The sequence below is a fragment of the Buceros rhinoceros genome, unplaced genomic scaffold (genome assembly GCF_000710305.1).
Source record: "Buceros rhinoceros silvestris isolate BGI_N320 unplaced genomic scaffold, ASM71030v1 scaffold4585, whole genome shotgun sequence".
In the NCBI taxonomy this organism is placed as follows: Eukaryota; Metazoa; Chordata; class Aves; order Bucerotiformes; family Bucerotidae; genus Buceros; species Buceros rhinoceros.
This window is the reverse complement of record NW_010411071.1, coordinates 58,153-83,319: the sequence shown is the minus strand read 5'-3', so window position 1 is coordinate 83,319 and position 25,167 is coordinate 58,153. Positions and strand designations below refer to the sequence as shown.

At 44.1% G+C, this 25,167-nt stretch overlaps 1 protein-coding gene across 1 annotated transcript in view; it reads right to left on the bottom strand.

The window, feature by feature from the left end:
• The window catches only part of HEPHL1 (hephaestin-like 1), a 37,406-nt gene extending 13,835 nt beyond the window's left edge, over positions 1-23,571 (bottom strand). Inside the window, exons 1-11 of the mRNA XM_010135858.1 lie at positions 23,402-23,571; positions 14,714-14,958; positions 13,702-13,914; positions 11,723-11,902; positions 10,526-10,780; positions 9,337-9,505; positions 8,476-8,615; positions 8,175-8,306; positions 5,400-5,611; positions 4,808-4,958; positions 3,395-3,607 (exon numbers count right to left, since the gene is read on the bottom strand). Of these exons, the coding sequence (XP_010134160.1) occupies positions 3,395-3,607; positions 4,808-4,958; positions 5,400-5,611; positions 8,175-8,306; positions 8,476-8,615; positions 9,337-9,505; positions 10,526-10,780; positions 11,723-11,902; positions 13,702-13,914; positions 14,714-14,958; positions 23,402-23,571 (2,080 nt within the window). The remainder of the gene's footprint in view (positions 1-3,394; positions 3,608-4,807; positions 4,959-5,399; positions 5,612-8,174; positions 8,307-8,475; positions 8,616-9,336; positions 9,506-10,525; positions 10,781-11,722; positions 11,903-13,701; positions 13,915-14,713; positions 14,959-23,401) is intronic.
• Positions 23,572-25,167: the final 1,596 nt, after the last annotated feature.

Here is a 25,167-nt window from a genome sequence, read left to right as displayed (position 1 = left end):
TTCCCTGTCCAGCAGGAACCGAAACTGAACACAGTATTCCAGGTGTGACTGACAAGTGCTGAGTGGGATAATGACTTCTTTATCTCTCACGATGATGGCCTTGTTGATGCAGCCCAGCATCCTGTTGGCTTTCTTTGCCACAGCAGCACATTAGTTGTTCATACTGAGTTTGCTGTCCACCAGTACTGTCAGGTCATTTTCCACAGAGCTAATCTCCAGACGGTAGATCCCAGCCTGTGCCATACTCCTGGATTATGTTTTCCCAGGTGCAAAACCTTACACTTGTCCTTGTTGAACTTCGCCAGGTTCTTGTTAGCCCATTCCTCCAGCCTATCCAGGTCTTCCTGCAGGGTGACTTCCCTGTCCAGCAGGAACCGAAACTGAACACAGTATTCCAGGTGTGACTGACAAGTGCTGAGTGGGATAATGACTTCTTTATCTCTCACGATGATGGCCTTGTTGATGCAGCCCAGCATCCTGTTGGCTTTCTTTGCCACAGCAGCACATTAGTTGTTCATACTGAGTTTGCTGTCCACCAGTACTGTCAGGTCATTTTCCACAGAGCTAATCTCCAGACGGTAGATCCCAGCCTGTGCCATACTCCTGGATTATGTTTTCCCAGGTGCAAAACCTTACACTTGTCCTTGTTGAACTTCGCCAGGTTCTTGTTAGCCCATTCCTCCAGCCTATCCAGGTCTTCCTGCAGGGTGACTCTCCCTTCCAAAGTGTCCACTTCCCCACTCAGTTTGGTATCATAAACTTCATCAGGGTACACTTAATCCCATCATCCAGATGAGTTATGAAGATATCAAGTAGTGTTGGACTCAGTTCTGATCCCTAGGGGACCCCATTTGTGACACGATGCCAGTTTGAAAAAGAGTTATTTACCATCACCGTCTGGGTGTGGCCCATCAGCCAGTTCCCCAACCACCACACAGACCACTTGACTAGTCCATAACACAACAGTTTCTCTGGGAGAAGGCTGAGGAGAACAGTATCGAAAGCCTTGGAGAAACCCAGGTAGACAATGTCCACTGCTTGCCCTGCAGAAACCGAACAAGTTACTTTGTCATCAAAAAAGCAAGGCACATCCTGCAGCTGGGCACCTGGGTGGCAGTGTGTTCCCACCTGAGCTGTCTGGGCAGCTGCATCTGCTGTGGTGAGTGTAGAGCTTAGAGAGTCCATGACTTTGTGCCAGGTGGATACCATTGCTCCTTGGAGCTAGCAGAGCTTCAGCACCCTTCCTGCACAGCATTCCCCACGAACTGCCACACCACACCCTGTCTGACTTTCCTGGTCATAAGCACTCCCCAGGAGCTTCTTTTAGGGAGGAGGCGGGGAGGCTTGGCTGCCCTTGCTCCCGGCCCTGTCCGGGCTTCCTCAGCCTCTGTCACTGTCGCCCAGCTATGGGCTCCTGGTAGCTCTCTTGGCTCCCCTGCAGGTTACCCTGGTTCGGAACCCCGCCTTGTGCACTGCACCAGAGTGCTCCGCTGTGGGTCCTGCAGCACTGGAGCTGCTCGCTTCAGAGCCCACTGGCTTTCAAAAACTAAGAGGACTGAAGGAGAAACTAGCTGATAAAATGGATATGCACCAACATCTCCTTTAGTCACCACATGCTCTATGGTCCCAAGAAGTAAGAGGGTGGGAATTCAGACTGACATTTGCACATTCAAGACTAAACCTGCACATAAGACACTGCAGGGTTGTGACCTGTAACTCCTACGTTACAACACGTTCTTCAACTAAAAGTGAAATGTGAATGCAGAGACAAATGGAGATCCATAAGTCAGCAGGTAACGTTTGCTCCATAGGAAACACTAGCCTGCTCCATCTCCGCTCAAAAATCTCCATAAAGTACTTCTAACTATTCCAGTTAGAGTAGCTTAGCCAAGGGAGCTCTGAAAAGCAATTGGTTAGATCTCTGGCAGCATGAACAAACCTGCCAGTAAGCCTGCAACAGTGCTGGCCACGCTGCAGATATGCCCAGCATCTGGGGAGCACGAGAGGACGTCGGAGGAACATGCGTTGCAAACATCAATAAAGGCATACGGAAACAGGGGTTGCCTTACAGAGCTGCTGATTCCTTTTCCTTGAGTACAGAGCTGCTGTGCCAGCCTTGGGTGTGTGAGTCTCTCCACCGAGCCCCTGCTGTATAATCAGGCTAATGGAGGCCTCTTAGAGACTGTAATACAGGTACAGACCCTTTATACAGGAACGCCTCTAACAGGAAGGTGATGCTTATAACATATGTGTGTATGTGCGCATATACAGTATAAAAATGATCGAGTTAAACCGCAGCTTTCTGACTCTGCTCTCCCTCCACGAAAGGCCAGACCACTATGGGCCATATTTTTGTAACTCTTATGATCAGTTCTGCAGTGACAGTGGGAGCATCTTCTGGTATGTCCGTGGGCATTTTTCAACATTTGTGCTCTCCTTTCCGTTTACTCCAGCAGAAGCTGACCACTATGTAGTCCTACGTAGCTCCACCTGCTAGCACTCTCGTGAGGGAGGTAAGCACTTTCACAGCTGCTTTGTATGTGAGTCAGTGCTTAAACCAAAATTGGAAGCATAGCTCTGTCCTGACTGGATCTCAGCCCATTCCTTGTGCTTCTAGGGTAAAAGTCATGAAAAAGGCAAAATAACATACAGTTAAAGAAAATCACACGTGTTAGCAATTGTTAAGGATCTGATAATTCGCTCAACTTCCCTTATTGCCGGAAGAAGGGTAGCTGGCAAACAATTAACCATCTACGAGAACATATTGTCTAGTGGGAGTCCTGCAGTGCAGTTTCATGACAGAGGGTGGAAACATATGAGATATGCACAAGAGAAGAATCTGCTTATAGACACCAGTGCCAGAGGTCTAACCTGGCACATACACAACACCAACAGTTATTTCTATCAGGTGCTCCAGCCAAGCAGGGCCTTTGGCATAGCCTTCCATAACTCTGATGACTCTGTTGACTTAAATAGAGTTGCACCAATGTAAAGAAAAATAATGTTGCACTCACGTCACGAAGATTATCTGGTGTCTCCAACAAACAATATGCTTCTGAAGAAACTCCTTCAGACTAACTATTATTGAGAAACTATTATTGAAGTTCTTAAATACCTTAAATGATGGTGACTATCTGCATGGCAGTGAACTTCATCTGGGCTTAAAAAAGCCTGCTTCAAGAGTTATGGAAACTTCTGGAAATTCATTACCTATCTCTGCCTGCTGTTCTGCCCATCCCAGGGTCATCAAAGCCTCTGCTTTTTGGTGCACATACATATTTCATTTATAGTATCTTCTCAGGAAAGTAGCCCAGCATGCATTTTCAGCTACCCCAGGTCCCCATGGCCTCCAAGCTTGCATGTGACACACACCAAGGTAAGTTCATGAACGTACCCACACGGTCTGGTTGCATCAGTGCTGTCCACGATAGATGAGGAAACAAGGCCAGCCCATCCCTCCTCGTCCCTCTCAGGTCAATGGTGTTTCCTTGAAACTGAACCCCGTGCATGTCGTAGTGACTGCCTAGCCCAATGAGGTGCCAGGAGACCTTGTCTTCCTTGCACATGGCCAGGCCTGGCAGATTACCAAATAAGTAGCCGTTGACAGCTGGAGGAGAAGGAAAGAGCCCAGTCGGCAACAGGTTATTGGAATTCATCACAGAGCCTCCTACACATTCCCAGCAAGAGACTCGTGTCTCAGCAAGTTGTAGCATTAATTAAAGGAGCATTTTGTGAAGCAAAGGTAACGCTGGATGACACCAGTATCTACATGCTATTCCTACAGACTCTGAGCTTCGACCTTTTTGTTCAGCCTGTAAGATCTTGTAATAGCCCTTCACAGTGGTGTAGCACTTCTCTGAGGTTTTCAGCGTGGCTCACAGACACCAGTTAACTGTATAAATTAGGTACTGCTTTTCAGACTAGAGAATGTATAACCAGTCCATTAAAGCCATGGAGTACATCATAAAGAGTTTGAGTTATAAATTCTGTTCTGATGGAGCCTATTTTTGGCTTTTTTTGACCTTTGATTTTCACCTTTACTTCCAATATATATCTCTTTCTTTCACAAGGGTGTTATGAGGCTAAACTCCCTAACCCTCAAATCCTCTCTGTGATCAATGGGTGAAAGATACTATGGCAGAAAAAAACTTCAATGTGAGATACCACCTCATAACAGAAGAATAAAGTAGATGGGTCCAGAAAGACCCGAGGTTCTCTAGAAATATGTATTCCCAGTGCTCTTCAGAAAACTAAATCAAAGAGAGATTATAGGATTTGCTCAACTTTCTCATGTCAGGAATAACTTCGAGGAGGTCCATGCTGAAGTTGGATACTTACATCCAGAAATTATGTTTTAAAATACTCTTGGTCATTCCCCTTTCCTTTGCCTCTCCTCTGCCAGAGGTGATAACTCCCCAAGTGGGAGCTGACAGAGCAGAGCAGGTGGACCTGCATTGTCTGAGTCAGTGGCAAGGCCATCAGTGACATTTAACTCACCAGTGAACACTGGCCTCTTCTGCAGCTGGTGCCTGACTCTGACATTATGCCTTCTGTAGAGCCAAGTGTTGTAGCTAAAAGCCACATTCTCCAGGTATAGTTGGTAGGTGGATGCATTCATTGCTAATGTGCCTGAGGTTTCACCATTCACTCCAAGGGCATCAGGAGCTGGCAATAAGCTGACTGGCAGCTTTCCACCTCACCCTCCAGTACCCTGCAGTTGGCTATGAATGGTGATAAAATCTGCCAACTCATCTTCCTAATGTGACTGAAGAAAGGGTATCATTAACAGATACTAGGTATTTCATACCATGCATTTTGTTGGATTCCTGGAAATCTGCATCATTTTCATCTACTTTTGAAGGGTCTCCAGTAAATGCTTCGATATTCTTGTTCAGATACCAGCTGTCATTCTCATCGAAGATTGAAAAGAGGAGGTAAAATTCTCTATCTATTCCTTTCTATAGCCAAGAAGAAAGGCAAGACATTAAAAAAAGTCTATGCAGAATTACCCAAGTAAAAATGATTTCTTTTTAAACAACACTTTCTTTCCTCCCAAAATTGTGATTGCCTTCTCGCTATGTCCTTGTGGAGGCAGGGATTGGCACTCTTACATCAGCCACAAGGATAAATAAACTGTCCATTACTTACTTAGAGTGGAAAGTTGTATTCATTGCTAATAGGTGCATGAGAAAGATGGAAAATCTAAGGATGAGCCAGAACACTGGGAAATGACTGTTTCATCTTCCTAACCACCCCCTTAGGTCATCTTTTACCCTGAGGAATGACATTTGTTTAATCTCTTAAAACTGAGCTGGGAACGGGGCAAACTGGCCCATATGAGAACCCCCCACCAGTCCACCACCCTCCTCTTAGGGACAAGCAGATGTCCACGCTGTTACCTGCGTCCCATCGTGATTCAGTGTGTTCTTCCGACAGACCAGCAAAGGCCCCACAAGACCAGAGTTGGTGTCCTTGACAGCGTCGGTGGCTGAGTAGTACAGATAGGTCAGGCACGGGGGATCGCTCTCTGTTGGACCTCCATTTTCTGGCACTCTCCATTTGTATGTGAAGGTTTCACCTGGCTTAACGTGGGCTCCCGGCTTCAGATAGCCTGCAGAGAGAAAATTGAGAAGCACCAAGGTTATGGGAAGGTTTTGTCCTCCTGAATATACATGTTAGCTGGGAGTCAGACATAGCTACTGATTTCCGTGGATGCGCAGAACGAATTTAGCTGCTTCACCCAGATGCTTCACCCTTCTGACACTATCTGAATTATCTGGATTCAATCAGACAAACCATGCAGAGCTCATCCTTGTGCTTAAGTGGCTTCCTCTAATGTTTCTAGCTTACCTGCCTTATCGTGAGGCTGATCTGTGGCACAAACGCAGACTCCAGCTTTTCATTAAGCACCCACAAAGCCATTACATCAGCAAGCAACCCACAGCAAATCTGATCCTGGTAATTGTTTCTTTTTGATTTTATAGCAACGCACAGGAACCTCTGTCAGAGTCTCCAGAGGGCAGTTGCTATTACTTTTTTTGGAAGCTACTTTTAAAGGATTTGGGCTCTATCCACGGCCATGCACAGGGTGGATGTAGCACCAGTCATGTAATTTAGCCGCTGTAAGAGTTGTGGTATTCACTCAGGGAGGACTTACAAAAAGGGACTTGAAAGGAAAGCTGGGAAAAAGGGGTCAGCCCTGAACTCTTTGTGGAAAAAAAGTGATAAGTAACCTTTCTGGTCTTTGCTGTGAGGAAGATCAGATCAGAAATTTTGTTTAATACTTGGACATCCATTGACTGGATTTTCTCAGCATCATCTCCTAATGCAACCTCTTGAAAACTTAGACATGAGTGGAAAATATCACTATTACACATGAAGACATACTATTGTTGAAAACCACAACACAAAGCAGAGTACTCCTTCAACAGTATCTGATACTGCCGGATTCATCCTGCAGCAGTGCTCAATGAGAACACCGATTTGGAGTTAAAAACCCTTGGAGACTGGATGAGTGTCTAATGCAACATGGAAGAGTATTTCCCGAGCACACAACTGGAAGAAGATGTCTGCAGACATCTGTAGGTGTCTGCAGGAATGTTTACGTGCAGTATTTTCACATGAATAAGCTGCACTCAATGCAGAGCCTTTGAGAAGTCATTTACCTTCAAGTGCAAACCTACAGCCCCCGTAAGGCCTCTACATGTATAAATGTGTAGATAGCTATGATGGAAATCCAAGACACAAATCTCACAAGGAGAGAAGAAGGGCTGGAAAGATTGTCAATGAGTCTAGAGCCAGGTTCGTCTCCAAAGACCTGGAGGTGTGCAGTGCACACGGCTGCTGAATTGTAGGATTTGGTTTGATTTTGCTTCACACCAGAACATGCAATGCTGATGGGCTCCATTACTGGGGATCATTAAATGAAAGCACAACAGGGCTGTGAGCAGAGGGAAGCTGCACTTCCATGGGAGAATTACATCTGACATGGGTGGCATTAGGATGCGTGCAGGTAATCTCAAGGCTGAATTCAAGCCTGTTGTTCCACGATGCATTGGAGCCTACTGGATAATTCGTTGTGTTGCAAGGTCAGCAACTAGAGACAACAGAATTTAATAAAGCCTTTTGTATTGATCATTTTTTATGATGTTAGGAGTTTTACATGTCGACCTAATTCCCCTAACACGGTTCTCAAAAGAGGGATTACCTCCTGTGAGTGTCTTTCTGATGCCTTGTAATGGAAACAAAGCAATCTGGACTTCAAGAAATCTACCTTTCTTTTTAGTGCTGCAAGTGCAGCAAAAACTTCTTCAGAAACCACAATATCATCTTTGTAGACAGATGGAATTCGGGTCACCTTAGTTAAGCCATGTAAATCTTAGTCACTAACCCAAACTCTAGGCTTCTGTAGTTGATGGAGACAGAAACACATCACAAGGGTGATGTCTCCTAAAATAGGTGTTCAAAGTAAATGGGACTTCTCACCCTCTGAGGGGGTTGTTTCTCGTTACTGACTGAAAAAGGTGCCTACCAATTAAACACAGCATGTAATGGTTAAACTCAGGTGACAAAGATCCTGTCCTTGCACAAAATGAGAGGAAGCCTTCAGTAAATGCTCCGTTTCTGTATTTACATGAGGATTATGAGGATTAATAAGGATTATCGCTGCTTCACATTCCAGGTCAGTCAGATAAAAGCTGCCTCCAACACTGACTATCCTGACAGTGAATCAAGGGCAATGCCCAACCTGGATTAAATAATCAGGAGTGAAGCAACTCAGACCATGCACATAGCTGTATCCAAGGACTCAGCAGGGACGTCATGCCAGATCCTAAACTTCATAATTCTGGAGCATCTCCAGAGGAGATCCACTGCCTGCAGTTGGGTGATATTAGGTTAGAACTAATATAAACTGGATTGCGCTTGTGACTTTTGCTCACCATGGACCTCAGCTAGTTTTAGACGCCTTGTCTGGAACATGTTTAAGGGAAAGAACAGGCACATTGGTAGACTGGGGAGTCCCATGGGTTGTGACATGTAGGGTAGATAAAACCAATCTAATCATCCCTTCTGTGCCTTAGCATCCACAAAAAGGGCAAATCTGCAGTGCAAGAGAAGATCTCTAGACTCAGAGATACTGAATGTGATGATTCAGCAGTACAGTCAAAACTTACCATCTAAGTAGGGAGCACCTTCCGACAGCTTGCTGAAGCTTACGCCGTGGGCCATAATGCTATAGCTCCTTTTGGCCCTGTTGGCAAAAGTAACTAGCACTGTATCTCCCACTTCAGCTTTTATAACAGGACCTTAAAACAAGAGAGTGAGGAAAGGAATTAGAAGAACTACCCTCTAACAGGATTCCATCTAAACAAGAGAGAGCTGACTGGCAGCTGCATGCACAAAATTCCCCTCTGAGTCCAGGTGGATCTGCACTCAGATCCAGTGAATGACAGGAGGGGAAAATATTCACTGTACCAAGTATTCCCAGGTGCTTCATGTCCTCTGACCGGATCTTCTTCTCACTGAAAGTTGCGTCAGTATATTCCACATAGCGAACTTTCCAGTATTGCCCTCCTATTCTGTCAGTCCCTTGTGTGAAATATATTGCAGATTCACTGTGGAATTAGCATGTCAGACTGGTTAATAACTGGAGTTTCAGGCAGTACCCTTCATTTTGGATAAAGTTATTACTCCAGACAGAAGAGAAACAACAGCCCACGTAGACCTTTCTAGCGGACAGAGGGAGATACAACTGGTCTGATTTACAGTTATAACTTAGTTAACAAATGGGAATTCATCGTGCATTCGACTTTCATGTGTTTAACCCCAATTTACTTAGGGGGACCTCTATGTCAACTTACCTCTAACTACCTTAGGGCAAGGCCTGTGCCATTACCTGCGCACAGTGTGTCTCTAATCCTTGTTAGCTTTCCTGGGAGATACTGTAATACAACCCATCTTCACCAGTTACATCCCCCCTTCGTCAGGGGGAAAAGCTCTTCCATTATGGCACCTCCGAGATATACCAAGCAGAAGTGTGAAAGTTGCCCGTAGAGTCTCGACATAGGGTCATTAACTCTGTTGAACTTTGCATCTCTCACCAGGGCTCACTTTCTCCGTGGACTTAATGAAGCGAGTTAAGTGCTTCCAGAAGGCAACTCTGAGCGTTGCAGTTATGAGTCTTACCTTCCCAACAAGGTTGTTTAAATCCATTCCTCCCCACCCCTTCCAATTAAAAATAATAACTGTGCAGGACCTAGCCCTGGTGAGTCACTGGGGAAGTCTCACCCAGACTCCTGAAAATAAAACACGGAGGAGGAGGACGAGAAAGCCTACCTGCCAGTGGCGTTTAAACCCTGCCCCGTGAATTTATCGTAACCGTCAGGTCCATAATTCCAGAGCACCTCTTCAGCAGCAATATAGTATCTTCTGATGTGTCTGAGTGGTGAAGGCCGAGTCAGGTTTTTTTGGCAGATCTGGACATCATATAGTGCCTCCATGCCACCTGGGAGGAGAAAGAGTCTGAAGACAGTCCTTGGCCAGCTGGAAAGTCAGCAGTCTCATGGATACAAGTGCACACTCAAAACTCTCTAGGAGCTACATGGATTGGAAACAATTACTAGAGCAAATTTCTATTTTTCAAGACTTCCTCTGCCTACACTAGGCCAGATGCCAGCACTCTTCTCTAGCAAGGTGGAACTTTATGTCACAGGTGAAACCCGCTGACAGTAATGGCTCTCTTTAGTGGGTTTATTTACTCAATTCCTTAATTTGGATAGGGGTGGTAGAACGATTTGGGAGGTCAGAGTGCCTCCTGAATTGTGCAAAATAGCATCATCTTCCCTTGACTTCCACTGAAACAGAGGTTGGTTATTACTGCCTGAAGATATTTGTTGCTTGCCAGAATCAAGTCTGTTTTGCCTGAAGTAAATCACGTTGAAATCCATGTGCAAGTTCTTAAAAATCAAAAAATCTCCTAACTTGTCTCTGATAATTATATATTTTCTGCTGTCATGAGACCTAGTTCGTGAACATGTTTTCAGGCTCTCGCACCACACAAATGTCACAATATCACCATCAAATTCCTTCCTGTAAAGGATTCTGAAAACACTGCCAACTTTTGTCTGATTTATGTAAAGGAAAAAGCTGGTACAATTTTTCTTTATGTGTAAATACTTATCTACAACAAAAAATGATCATGAAGGCTTCTCTCATTGCTCATCAAAATCTCTGGTTTACAAAGAAAGCATGATGTCAGTGCTGGTCTAGCAAGCCTTCTTCGTATGAATTACACCACTAAGTCATTCTTACTAGCTGAAGATTTGGTCCAACATGTATAATTTCTGCTGGTAACTAAACTCATGTTCATGATGTTTATCTGGTAAAATAGTTCCTAAGTGTTCAGTTAGTGGCAAAAAAAGATTGTCAAATCCTGCTTCCCCCAGACACACCTCTCAGTTTCCTTTTCCAAGCATAATAGAGGCTGGAACTTCTGAAAGGATCAGAAAGATCTATAGCAACATACCTCGTAAATGCTCATTAACCTGGCATGTTATTAGCCACCTCCCGGGGCTCCCGGGAGTCATCTCCGCCGTGATGAAGGTTGCTGGGAATAGACCAATGACATCTGCTCTCTGGTCTCTGTTAGTGAACGTGTGGCCGTAGAAATATGCAGCGTGGATATCTATCTCGCTTCCCATGCCAATCAAGTGCCAGGACATGGAAGTGTCGGCGCACATCTCCAAGCCGGGCAGATTGCCATAAATATAACCATTAATAGCTAAAAACAAAAGTATGAGACTTCATGAGAGATGAAAGAGAAGTGCCAAGCGCCTCCAACCCCATTTCTAAGAATGATCCTTTACTGGCCCAGAAAAGAAACTGTCTGAATGTCCACAGTGAATAAGGCACTCGCAGGCTTCTTGATGGGAAGTAATGCTTTGAACAATTTCCTCGTTAGCTCTGTGAAAAACTTCATGGGTGTTGTTAAGATGTTGCAAAGGCCAAGTCATCACAAAAAAGGCCTGATAACGAAGTTAACTTGTTCTGCACCTATTTAGCATGTCTGAAATCTATTTCCTCTTATTCTGAGTCATAAGTATACCATTATATGCCAGCTTAAGCAATTTAGATTTGCAAATTATGGTATCAGTCAAATCAGTCTAGTCAGTTCTCTTCCTCAGCTTCCACACCTGACGATGTATCAAGGACCCTAGGAGAATGAGACTCATATTTTACAAAATATTTTATCTCCTAGGCTCCATGGAACAACCAAAATACAGAGGAATATCTGGATTTAACACCAGATCTCAAAATGGCACAAGATACTGTTGACCGAAGGATCTCTGAAGGGCAGGAGTGATTTTACCAGCCAACACACCATCCACAAGGGCCTTTGAGAAATGCTGAACTCTTCTAATACACAGATCTCAAAGTGCTCGCATTTTGTTATTCTCTTTTCACAGCTGGTCGAACAGTCACCAAATGGCTTAAATTTGTTGCCTAAATAAAATGCTAAACAAGTGGCGGAGTGGCACAAACCGGGGTGTTGTGCTGTATTTAAGGAGAGGCTTTTTATCTACACAGTACTTCAACATCCTGACCCATTCCTTGCTGACACAAGGTAGACAGGAGAGACATCATAAGGGACAGAAAGACCTATTGCAATGAAAAGAGCCTGGTCGCTGCTGCAGGTCACCAGTTGCTCAAGAGTCCGGCTCACCATGCATTCGGTTGCTGGTCTGGAAACGTTCATCCTCTTTGTCAACTGTGGCTGGTTCTAAGCAGAAGGTTTTTATATTCTCATCAAGGTACCAGCTGAAGTTTTCATCTACAATGCTAAACATCAGGGCAAAAGCGTTAGCAGCACCAGTCCCTTCTATTGAGGTCTCATCTGCAGTTCCTAAATTGCAAACGAAAAGGAAAGCGATAAAAAAAGCCTTGGAGGGGATTGAATTTAAAAGTGACAATAATTTTGGAACACTTGAGGAAATATGGTGCTCTACCCGTGATCTATCAGGCAGGATGAATCTCACCTAAATTTGCTCAAGACATCTTGACCCCCCTCCAACAGCCTTTGAACATATGAGTGCCTCCAGAAGGCAGTTCATCTCATCTAAGTTAAGCTGATATTTCAGTATTTCTTCGATTTGACATAAGCACAAGTACCTGCCAATAGCCGTGGGCCATTTTCCCCATCTTTGGCCCACTGCACCCAACCCTTTAGTCAGTGTTAGCATCTATGTGTCTACACAGTGAGCCAGGTCGTGGGTCTGATCTAGACAGAAATCAGTGATGTTTTTTTCCACCAGGAATTAAGGAGAGGCAAGTTGTAGCCTGAATTTCTGCTGCATAGAAACAAATGGAGAACCATATCCTCAGGATGGCCTTCTAAATGTGTCTCACTCTCCATGGAGTAGCAAGGAAGCCTTGACGATTATCTAGGACTAGATACTTAAATTTAAAAAGGCTGGAGGCAGGATGAATATAATCTCTACAGGCTAAATTCAGTATCATCTGAGTGACCATTGGGGGACAACATGAGACTATAGGAGTGGTGATACTGAGTAGTCTGTTATTAACCATAGGCATGTTTAGACTTCATCTAATCGTCCAGTCAACCTTTGAACCCTTGAAAACTTCTACTCCCCCTGTCTCCTACAGGAGGGAGCCCCAGAGCCTTGCTGTCAATCCTGTAAGGAGCCACCCACCACCGCTGGACAGAGGACTACCGCAGTAGCATCACCGAGTTATCCACATTGATGAATTCAAGACCAAGCATGCAGATAACGTGGCCTCTCAGGCTAGGATAGTTTTGAATGTGCTACCTCCTAGCTTCAGGTGTTATCATCTAGCTAATAGCTCAGTTTCACATATTCAGGCAGTTTTGCAGATCTCAAAGGCTCTTCAGGAGAACAAAAGTCTGGGATATTTTAATTGTATGAGTTAAGGTGAAGACCAGGCTTATCCTTCCCACGTTCAAGTCTTCATCTTTTTCATATGTAAAACCTACTTCACTTAGATGTTCTGGATATAAAATCAGGGCTGATTTTGTACTGTGGGAGGTACTGCAAAGAGGTGGCAGAGTTACACGTGCCCAGGGGGAGAGGGGAGACAGCTCAGCTGATAGAGGGGAGAGGGCTGGTACATGACAGCTCCAGCACAGAATTAACAGGCTATAAAGTACACAAGACAGGCTGTCACCTCAGCTGTTCAGCACAGATCCCTGGAGGGTTGTTATACAACTTGTGAGAAAAAATAAATATATAATCCACATGGGGAAACAATGACAAAGAACATTGGAGTTTCAAACATGTAAATGCCAATGACCAAGTCACCCCCCCAGCCCTAATTTCTTTTCCTGGGCAATGAGTCCTTTGCTTGTCCTGAAATTATACCAGTTTGGGAACATATATTTTTGGTCTTGGCCATGACTGGCTGGCCACAGAGCATGCTGCAGTCCCTCCACCAGCCGAGGCAAATCTCTTGTGAAGCCAAAGGGGAGCAGGAAGGGGGTTGTCCCAGAGCTACAATACCTACCCTGGGATGCTCCTGGAATGGCCCAGCTATTCCTTGCCCCTTTTTATGGGCTATGTAGGGATAGACTCTAGACCATCATGTTTATACCTGTAAGCAAAAATGACTGTTAAGATGCCAAGCTTGGCAGAGGGTCTTGCTTTGTCACTGTTTCTAGCTCAGTACCTTTTTTACAAACCAGCAGTGGCCCAATTAAACCAGATGCAATATCTCTTGGTGTGTCAATGTGAGAATGATAAATCCAAGTCAAGCAGTTTGAGTCTGCCAAAGTTGGGGAATAATTTTTCCTTACTGGCCATGTGTACGTATAATTTCCACCAGGAACAACAAAGTCGTCCTCTTTGCTTTTACCGCCAGTTCCATCAGGGTAAAGTGCTCCTAATACATTAAAAGGAAAAAGGAAGCTTTTAGCCCACCCTTAAATGTTCTCCTTAAATAAATGTGCAATTTCTTCTATCTTATCACAGATTTATAAAATAATAACAGCAGTCAAACACAGAATCACCGAGAAATTGTGCAAAAATTCAGAACCTTTTAGGTTTTTTACTCTAGTAAAACCATCAAAAACCTGCTGAGAGTTAAAATCCGTTATTTATCAGTAGACAAAGCTTTAAAAATGCATTAGCAGGCTCTAATTTTTTCTCTTCTCTTTACTCTTATCAGTCATCTACACATGTTGTCAGCTAACATTGTGTATCTTCTCACACAGGACTAAAGAGTGTTACGAATGTAGGCAGACCTGTACAGTCCCCTAACCAAAATACACATGCATAGATCTGGGATTCTGAAAATTCAACCATGCCTGTTATAGCCGTGTAGAGAGGAAAACATTTACTCGCAAGAACTCCATCCATTCAAACAGTCTAAAAGTAGAAGGAAGGAGGGAAGATGCTTTGATGACTTATAATACAAGAAAATATATAAATAATAAACCACCCACATAACCTGTTTCAGCTCTGGATTTATCCTAGGCGTCAAAGGTTTGTGGCAAGAAGTTTTGAGAGGTGAGGCTATCCCTACTTTTAGTCGTCAGCTGCAATGACTGATGAGTTAATGAGGGGGTGACCTAAAGCACTCTGACTTCAATGGCCAGGACAATAAATACGTGAACAAACTTCTAGCCATGGTATTAGCTACTCCAGGGGAAAAGGAGAGGAAAAGGCAAACCGGCTTTTACCTTCAGAGTCCTTGTCATAGAAGACTCCGTGAGGATGCACAGAGTATGGCCGGGAAGCAAAGTTTTTTAGATGGACAATAAAGACATCCTCTTCTTCTGCCTTCAGGACTGGCCCAAGAAACCCCAGCCAGGCTGCTTTGGGGATCTCCTGGGAGTAAGTGTCATCTGTGAATTGCCTAAATATAGCCTTTTTGTACACGCGTCCTATCCGGTTGGCTCCTCTTGTTGCATACACGCTTGCAAACCTAGTGTTGGGAAGGGAAAATAACTTAGAAACAAAAGAAAAATCCTTTAAGAGTCAGTCAAATAAGTGATGCTTGCAGAGTAGATAAAAAATTCCCTGGGACATATCACATAGCTGGTGGAATAAAAGGTGAGGATTAAACCAGCATAGCACTAGCAGTGTCCAAGCCCCTTTCTGTACAGTAACAGTCATCCTACTTGCAGTTCTTGGTCTTTAACATGGTTACTACAACTCTTCACTTGAGGACCAGCCATGCAGGCTTTTCTGTACAGTTTTAGCAGCTTCTCCCTCTTTTGAATGTTTGAAACCTCACATCAGAAATCGCGATTGTTCAGAAGGAAAAGACAACCAAATTAAGGTTTTTTTCAAAAGCCAGTAAGAGTGATTTTAATTGACTAGTTTGAACCACCGGAAGAGTAGCATGAAGTATTTTTTGCATGAAATGCATCATTTCTACATCCCAGAGTCTATGTTTACAGCAGCTTCAAGTGATGGAGAACCCACCAAGTGGCTGACATATTATAGCTCCCTTTGAATACCGAATTCTATTTGTAGTCTAACGTCATCTAGCTCCACACTCCAACTACTGGTTCCCATCAAGTCCTCTCAGATCACAGAAGCTGCTTACCATCAAGAGCTTCTTTTTTATACCAGCACTCGCATAAGATTTAATTAATTGACTAAATCACCTCCTACCCTTCTTCTAGACAAACCCAGTACACTGATACCCTTTTTGCTGCAAATCTTCCCTGAACCTCTGTGCTGAAAGCCTTCCAGTACTTCCCTATCTCTTTTGAAGTCTAAACTTAAGATCTTCACAAAATAGGCAAGTGATATTCCAGCTAAAGCCAGGGGTGCTCTCAGCTGATACTTCTTACACAACTGGGAATTATTTTTGCCCTTTTATCTATAATTTTATATTGGCAACCAACGTTCATCCCATCTGTTATAGGATCTTTTCTTTACTTCTTTCTAGGTTACAGCTGACAAGTATGAAACACATCCAGATATAAAAGCCTCCAAAAAGAATGTGTTTTCTTTTTAAAAATGCACTTTATAACAAGTCAGGAACTATTCTGGCACAAAACAAAATGTTGCTGATGATAATGCTGTGGCAGAAACAGTTGGCTAGGATGGAAGGGAAAGGACAGAAGCTTCTCAGACTTCTTCACAGGAGATAGCATATGTCAGATAAATACATTCCAAAAATGTAGTTAAGTAATGAGGTGCCAAGAAGTCCGGATTTTCAGTGAACTAGCAGGTCTGTGGTAACTGTCTGTGCACACAGCAAGACCTGGCAAGTCACACGATGTTCACAGAGGAGAAGATTCCTTCCACTGTCTGGGGAGAAGAGCTGCTACGAAAGCTCTTATCACAGAGTAACAGGTGGAGTCAGCAGCAGGGCAATGTAAATGCACGTGCTTCCTTACCTCATGGCAATGTATTCATCTGGCTATGCCCTAATTTGAATTATAAATGAATTTTTAAGACAATTTATAATAAAATTCTCTAGAAAAAAGTAAATTTTTTTTTCAGAAAGTACTTCTTTTCAAGAAATATTTTTTCAGCAGAATTTTTCCATATTCATCAGTCACCAAATATTTTAAATGAAATAGTGCAGTGACACTGTGCTTTCCCCATGGTGACAATGCCCTGACACCCTTGGCTCTCTGGACAGACAACATTGCAAACGCTCCCGTAACTTCACACCCCTGGGATACACTTCCTGTCCTGCAGAAGGACAAATGTTCCCCAGAAAACTGCACTTCTTGATTGGGCTTTGTCAAATGCGTGACATGAGCCTAACTACTTTAAATGCACAGATCAAGGGTCCCAAAAGCCAGTTAGGTATTGACGTTCAAGAAATCACTCTGAGAAAACCCTGTAGGTTTAGGCACCAGAGGCTTCTAGATCTGTACCTGTCTCCTACTTAAAGCCAGCTAGGAGTCAGGAAAAGAAGTCTTTTTAGTGCCAGATTTCTGAAAGAAGGCTCATTCAAGTCCTCCGCCCATTCAGAGCTGCAGAGCCCACTGTCAGTGCAATGGGCATCAGCTGCAGCCAGTCACAATGTAGGTGATGCTCCTCTTCTGTGCAAGGCATCGCGCAATGCGAGAGTCATGGAGCCAGAAAGGGGTCATAGCATGAAAGAAGCAACTTGGCCTCTTGGGTCTGGTTAATTATGGGTTTGTTTAATAATCGTCCGAAACAAAACAACAAATCAACTCTGGGAGACAAATCCTACATGCCACTGATGCCCTTGCTGTTGCGTTACAGACTCAGGCTCTTTCATAGCTTTCCTTCTAGATCCACACTCTTCAAGGGGCAGAAGAGCTTCCTACCCAAAATGCCCTGATGTTTCTTAGGAGTGTAGACACTTCAGCCTCCTTCCTTCTGGGAAGGTTAGAGCCTAGTTCTTCTACCTGTAGAGAGACATGTGTTTTCCACATGTCCTTTTGGTTGCCCTCAGTACCTGAGAACAGAGCCTACTGATTGTTGTGAGTCTCACTCTAGGAGTTCAGGCTGCCCTGTTTCATCCAGGAGGACTTTTGGATGCCCACGTCAGACTTCCAAGTAGCTGGTAGCTGTGAGCTTCTTTACAAGTGGGGTTGTGCTGCACATTACAGTGCTTAAAGTCCTTTGCAGAAAGATTTCCCTCACTGGAGATAATGATATATGCCATAGGACATTCACAGAAAAGATGCATGGGTGTGAGTGACTTCTCTGCATTCCTAGATGCCTGGATCATGGGCATGTGGCCACACTGTGGGGCTGGTACCTTTACCCAGTGCCACAGCACAGCCAGTGGATGTGTTGGAGGGAGCTGGCCCAGGCTCAGTGCCACAGCCCCTGCTGCTCCATCAGTGGAGCACAGAGGTTTCCTCCCTGTCCCTCTTTCTTTCAGTGGGAGCTGCTTCTCAGTCCTCCATGAAGATTCTGATGCCAGTGCCATTCATATCAATGCATCTCCCACCCCTCAGTTCCTTGTCACCTATCTCCAGAGTCCCACAGAGATTTTCTTGGCTTCAGAAGAGTGTCCTGCTGACCTTTCATCTCCTGTCTTTGACAACTGTTCTCGAACACCATTCCCTGTCTTTTTTAAATTGGCATCTCCTTCTTTGGGAGACACTTCACATTTTCTGTCACCGAGTTAAACATCCCTTTCAGCTGCATCTCCTGCTTTGTTCTTTCCTATCCACTGACTTTCTAATATGTTATTGCAGCAGTGGCTTCTCCAAGTGCTGTAAAGGTTAAACACATCCAATTCTCTCAATCTGCCGTTGTCTCTTTCTTCCAGTGGTCACGATGTGCCTATTCTACTGGACAACCCCTGCCGAAATATCTCACATCTGTCACAGGAAGACAAATTTTCTCCCTGCTTCTTCACACTCCCCTGCTCACCTCAAACTGTTTCATCCTGATATTGCTGCCTGAACCTCTTCCATCTTTCTGGTCTCGTGCAGATGTGAGAGTTGCTCTTCTAAACCTTGACTATCTCCCTACAACTCAATTGTCAGTCTGCACTTCATGTACAGAATGTCATGATGATCAGCCAGTCCCACTTCTTACAGGGGAGATGAATACTCCATCATCTGGAGCTGTATCCACATAAGCTTCCTAAATTCCCTCCTTCATGTCCTCGGCTCAGGCCAGTCTTGAGGTTACATACAGAGGTAAGCAGGCTTGTGAACCAGGGCATTAAAAAATCTCGTTCAGACTGTTTCTGTGACTGATTTTATTTTGCCAGTTGACCGCTCCAAAAAAAGTTGGCAATGCATGTGAGTGGGACAGGGAGTCATTAATAGGAAATAAACGCTAATTCCTTAAAGTAAGTATTAACATAAACACAGACATCCATCCCCCTGCAATGATGAGCACTATGACTATTCCAAATGAGAGAAAGAGCAGAACAAGAATGTCATGTAGATTAAATGTCAAATCAAGACTAGGCATGCAGATAATCTGCCATCTCAGGGTAGCATCACAAGTTAGGGTAGGACCATAAGTTAAGTGTAATTTCTACACCATTTTTTTACCTAGCAGGTTATTTTCTTTCAGGAGGTGCTCACATGAGTACTATGTTACAGTGTGCAGTAAGGAATGGAAGGAGCTAAACGTTGTGCGTGGCCAAACAAATGGGGGCTCCTCAGCAGGCTGGAGCAAGATCCCCCACTGGTACAATTTTGAAGCCTGCTGAGTCTGTTTGCCAGTGTAATCACAGCTGAAAAACCAGCACTTCAAGTAACTACGAGATGTGGAGTTTCAAATTTTCTCCTGCGGTTAACATGCTCAATAGCCACTACACACTCCTGGGTGTGACTGTAGGCAAATGCAAACTTCCTTTCATGACCATTGCTCCACTGAAGTCCCATGGATTTTACATTGAGAGCCGTTTAAACAACAATCTTTTTGGGTTTGTTCCCTAAAATCTATTGGTGGTGAAACCTTCCTTAATCTCTACCTTCTTCACTCCATGGCTGGTTTTATAAAAGGTTTTTTCCTCAGAGTTCCACATCTTTCCTGTGGCTGGAGTAAGCCAGGACAGTGCCCTTGGCTCCAGTCTGCCCAAGTAATTTTAACCTCTAGGTCCTGTAACCCATTCAGGGTAACCCACTGCCACACTGTGGCTCTCGTGCTAAGGGCAGCGCAATGTCTGTGCTAGTGATGGCCAGTGGAGGGGCACCACTGGTGCCAACATTTGCAGATGGTGCCCTTACCACAAAGTAAGTTGTGGATCCTCAAAAGAGAGAGTCACAATGTCCTCAAAGGATGTTGTAGGATTTTTTTGACCCTCACGAGCCACAGAAGAGGTCAATCAAACACATAAAATCTTAGACCAAGCTCTTAGGTGTCACTGGTTGTGTGGCTATAATGGTTTCTCTTCAAGAATAAACTTCTACATCCTCTGAAGTCAATAGCAAAACTCCTCTCAGCCTTCATTAGAGCCAGGATTTCACCTTGAACGCCCTTTGAAGTTGACCCTTCCCACAATGATCATTTCTGCTCATGCAACTGGGTCATTTGGCCACATGAGGACTCAGCATCAGTGATGACAGTGTCATGGTCATTTATCTGGGTGGGATCTCCTCATAGGCATTGCACAAACTGTGTTTGATGCTGTGGTAATAAAAAACAACACCCGTTAGTGTTGGTGGGTGTTGACTTAGTCCAGATAAAGGTAGGATTGGTAGCCTAAAGAGACAGGATGAGCTGTTACATCAAGCAGAAGTTAATAACATCTACCACCAGCAGAGCATTATTTAAGCATCCATCATACAAACTGGGACTGAAATTAATTTAAAAGAAATATCAACCAAACTCTGATCCTGAGGGCTGAGCCACAGTAGGGAGGGAAAGTCTGACGAATGTCAAGCCACAACACCTAGGCGTATTTTTCTTTTAAAGGGCTGTTGTCTATGCGACCATTAAAAGGAGCAATGTCTGACTTCACTCCCCAACTGGAGCAATATTCATGCCTTAACCTGCCAAATCTCACTGGGATCTGCAGCGTGTCCATCAGCACTGACAATACCTTACACCCTGTGCGTTCAGTCTACCATGGTTTAAGGATGTCAACTCTTTAACCAGTTATATCAGGTGAAGGTGGATGCTGAACGCCTTCCCAGCTCACCTGTACTCAGCAATTTGGATCTGTGATTTCCAAAGTCCTGCGTGCTTCAGAAAACGTCAGCTTTTTTGAAAGGAAAACTGAGAGCGAAATGTCTTGGTTTAATTCATTCCACTCCAAATTATGAGATTTAGTGGAACAGCTCGAGGCTTTGAGTATGCAAGACAAATGGCAGAGACGAACAGCCTCATTCCTCTCTCTCCTTAAGAAGCACTGATGATCACTGCGCAAGCAGCAGACTGGCCCTTGAACACTGCAGCCACGCAAGGCATCACAAAAATTATCAACCAAGCAGAATAATTACGTTAGCACAGGGCTGCGTTTGGGTTAATCAGCTCTGACGAGAGGCAGCCTTTTCAGCTCACACCCAGGGAGGTGCTGATGCAGCTCTACGGCTCCTGGCTCGGCAGGCAGCCCACTCAGCACCAGCGCAGCGGGAACTGAGCAGCGTAGCCATGCCTGGTGCCAGAACCACCTCGCCTGATTTCCAGCCTCATGCCTCAGCTACCAAACTCTCCTTTCTCCTCTTCACTGCTAAAAGCTAAAGGCTGAGGAAGGTGTTATTGACTTTGGCACAGCAATGCTGAAAATCATCTCTGAAGTCTCACTACCTGATCCAGGTAATGTAACACTTTCCATTACACACTTGCTAATTCAACATTTTTATTAAGTCGTGAAGAATAAGTGGGTTTGATTATATCTCTGTGGGCTAGTTGGAATCAAAGGGAAGATTCCTTTATGTGTATGCACCAGCGCTTTTAGGATAATCAGTTTGTCTGCAGCCTCTTTATCTTCTCTTCCTTATCAATAAAACTGGGATAGTTCCCCATCAGATGGGTGCTGTGAGGATGCACCACAAGGTGAGAAGTGCTAGGCTCAGCGAGCCCAAGCGTTGCTGATTCAGAACACAGCTGGCTCAAAAAGCATTCCTGTCCCTACCTAGGAAGTGATCCTTAAACTTTTTTATGGAACTACTTTTTTGATAGTATTCACAGGCACCAATTCATTAGCTGAAGGGTACGCCATTAGGATACTGCTTCAAATTTACTTCAGCGGGTATCCTAAAGAGCGAGATAGTCAAAATAGCTATTACTGGTTCACCGTGTAGTCCACAAGTTTATGCAGACACACTATTATTCCAGAATATAGCACTTTGTTCTGGGTCAACTCAATTCAGTTTGGAAATGGAGTAAACCAGTTACAAGAATCACTTTATCATTCTGCAGGCAGGGAGTTCATTGTAAACAACTCCCCAGCTTTGAATGTGGAGTCTACGTTAAAATCCTCTGTGGGTAAACCCTTTGGAACTAACATTCTCTAATTATTACAATACAGCAATGGCTGAAGACACAAGCTATCTTGCCTCCCTGATGTGCCATGTAAAAGGCATTGCATTTATGTCACAGGCTTTAAAGTAAATGTGCCACTTGATGTTCAGGGAGCACAAAGTGCAGACAGCCTTAAAAGTATAATTTACAGAGCAGATTCCAGCCTCTCTATGGAATTGGGGTGGATTTACAAGTAGCTGCCTTCACTACAAGCTGGTCTAATTTTACTGAGAGTATTCCAGTTCAGTGAGTGGAGAAAGTTACCCTCTGATAAGAAGAGTAGGAAAGAGACAAATTCAAGTATTTAACAAAATGGAAGAATAACCTTTCCAACAAAACTTATTTTCATGGGCTGGGAATAAATTATTACCCTGAATTCTATCTATAAAGCTAAAGCCTGTTGACTTGGATGCTGTCAGGCACCTCTAGTTGTTAAGAGCACAAGCATAAATTTGTGTTGAAAAATAAAACTCTTTCTTGTCTCCTGCTTGTGGCAAAATAATTTCCTTTATGAAATCCAGCTGAGTGTAATTCTGAAATTATTGGCCTCTAGAGGATGGTATAGCATTGCTTGGGGTTTCCTGGAAAGTCAGAAAGGACATAACCATTTCTAACTCCTGGGACACAGCATCCAACTCCCAGTGTGCCTCCAGACCTGGTATGGACAGCAGGACCTCCCCACTTGCTCACAGCTCCCTCCCCAGCCCCAAGCCTAGACTCAGAGGAAGGTCCCCCAAACCATCTCCAGGCTGTCCGAAGATATCAATGAAATCTTATAAATACTCCCATGCATGTTTGAAGCCCATGCTATGGAGAGGCACTAAAGGTCTGTGCATTCCCCATTCAATGTCCAGGCCAGCTCTCCTGGTGTGGGTGACACACAGCCAACCCCAGCAGTGTCGGCATGAGAACGACACCTGTTTTTCACTGGCTGAGGCACGATTCATCACAGTGCTTGCCTATGGACTCCAGTTTCATCACAGGTGATCGCCAGGACTTCAGTGCGACCATTTGCTGTTGTACATTTAAGCACATATCTAAATAGATTTCTAAATGGAGGTCTCCACAGTTGCATACATTGCAGGGAGATACGGACCATCTACTTGTATCTCATGCGAGGTGCCTTATACATCTGAATTTTACAATTGTACCAACCCCCTCAACTTTTACCGTCTCAAAGGGAGAAAACTTACAATCTTTTGCCAGTTAAGCAGACTTCTATGTCTTATTACAAAGAGCCTGACACTTTTTTTTGGACAAACATCACCTTCAAATACACGCTATCACCTTGCTTCATCAACCACAATGGAAGAGAAGTCAACCAAAACCTACTCTTGCCTTAGAGTTGAAATCCTGCCTATGACAACATCATCAGAAGAAAAACAAGAAAACGCCATCTTAAGACATTTACAGCAACATTAACCACATTAGTCAATTTTCATTGGAGCTGCCAATAGATCTCCAATTTATCAAAGCCCCCAGAGACTTACTTGTCCTCTAAGAGGCTTTGTCCTGTGATCAGATTTTTCCCAGATGGTGCATAGTCCCAGTTCTCTTCCACAATCCCAAGATAATAGGTTCTGGTCTTTGTTTCCACCACTGCAAACAGCCAGAGGAACCCAAGAGCACGAAGGCAGCCACCACGCTGCATGGGAGGCATTTGTAGTTGTGACTGAGAGGCTGGCAGCAGGCAGGCAGCAGCAGGATGTACTAGAGAGCTCACCCCTCCCTCCCAGCTCTCGACAAGTTATAAATAAGGAATGGACGGAGCAAAGCTCCTCCTTTTTTGGCAGGTTAGGACTGGGATAGGTAGAGAGCCCAGCTAATGCAGAGCAGGGCTAGAGAGGAGGTTGCTGTCATGGCAGGACCTTTGCCAATCCTTTGGTGAATGCATGAATTGCTCACTTACCTGTCCAGGCTAGAGGCAGGTGGTGGTTTTTGGAAGTCTGGATTCTCGTTTGTCAGCCTTTTTCCAGACTAGGTGGTATGGCATATCGGAGCACAAGATTTTTTTGGTGTTTTTGCAATCCTTGTCAAAATGTTTTAAAAAACATTTTAAACTCCTTTATCATGTCTGAGATTCAAAGCTGGCATCTTGCTGCCTTCATTGGGTTTTTTCAACAACATGACACCAGGTTATAATCCAGAATTATCAGAATGAGAAAAAGAATTTGCCAGCAGCCCTCCAATCTCTAAGATTTGCACACCCATCTATTAAAATTGCAAGTGATCTGAATATATTCAGCTTTAGAGTGAGTGCCCAAAATGAGGACCCTTTTTACAAACATTTCTGCAAATTAGACCTTTTGTAAAGTCTTTCCATTTGACGTCTGAGACTCAAGGCACACAAAGGTTACCCTTTTATTAACCTTGGTAATTAACGTGCCCACGTAGCTCTCTAGAAAATCAGTCCCTCCTTTCATAGTTTAACTTCCTCGAAGAGGACACTTTTATTACAATCTTGGCAAAACCAAGCATAAACCTATATGAGCATGACTTGTCAGGATACTCTTAACTGCTTAAGAAACATCCCCAAAAATATCACATAGGTTGCAAGACACTTTGCGAAACCATACTGTTCTCTTCCTAATTTTTAACTGGCTGAAGACATTGAAAAATTGCAGTTCCGAAATACAGCATTACTCTTGCAAGCTTTAACAGTTGTGAAATGCCCCTTTCAGCTCCAGAACTGTCTGACCCCCTCCCATTGAAGCTAATGGTTACTCATAGCTAGGGGTGCAAGAGGCTTCACAATTTCATTTGGCAACCACAGGTTTAATATTGTCAGTCAAGACCTAGCTCAGTGATGTGAATGTGGTTTTATGTGGCATTTAATGTTCACATTCACCCTCTGGCATGCGACAGCAAGAGCTACTTGTATGGTCAGCTATGCTGAACACCTCTCTCCAACACTGGTGAGCAGCTGTCTCTGAAGTCACACAGAGGAAAACTTAAAAAGCAGAGAATAACTTAAAAGTGAGGTTTGCAGCAGCCCAGTCTCCAGCCACCTGGACCGTGGTAGGTCTCATCTAAATTAAGACACGACACACAGACACATGGAGTATCTTACTAAAGAAGTTTTCTGTTTCTTTAGGCTATGCTTTGCATCTCTTTAGCTATGAGGACTGAAAGCCCGGTATATGTGGGTGAGGATACGGTCAGACAGTTGCAAATGGTCAGCTTAACATAGCTGTGAAAACAAATGTCCCTCAGCTGTAAGCTTCTCTCCGATACACGCTGATGTTCATTATGTCAA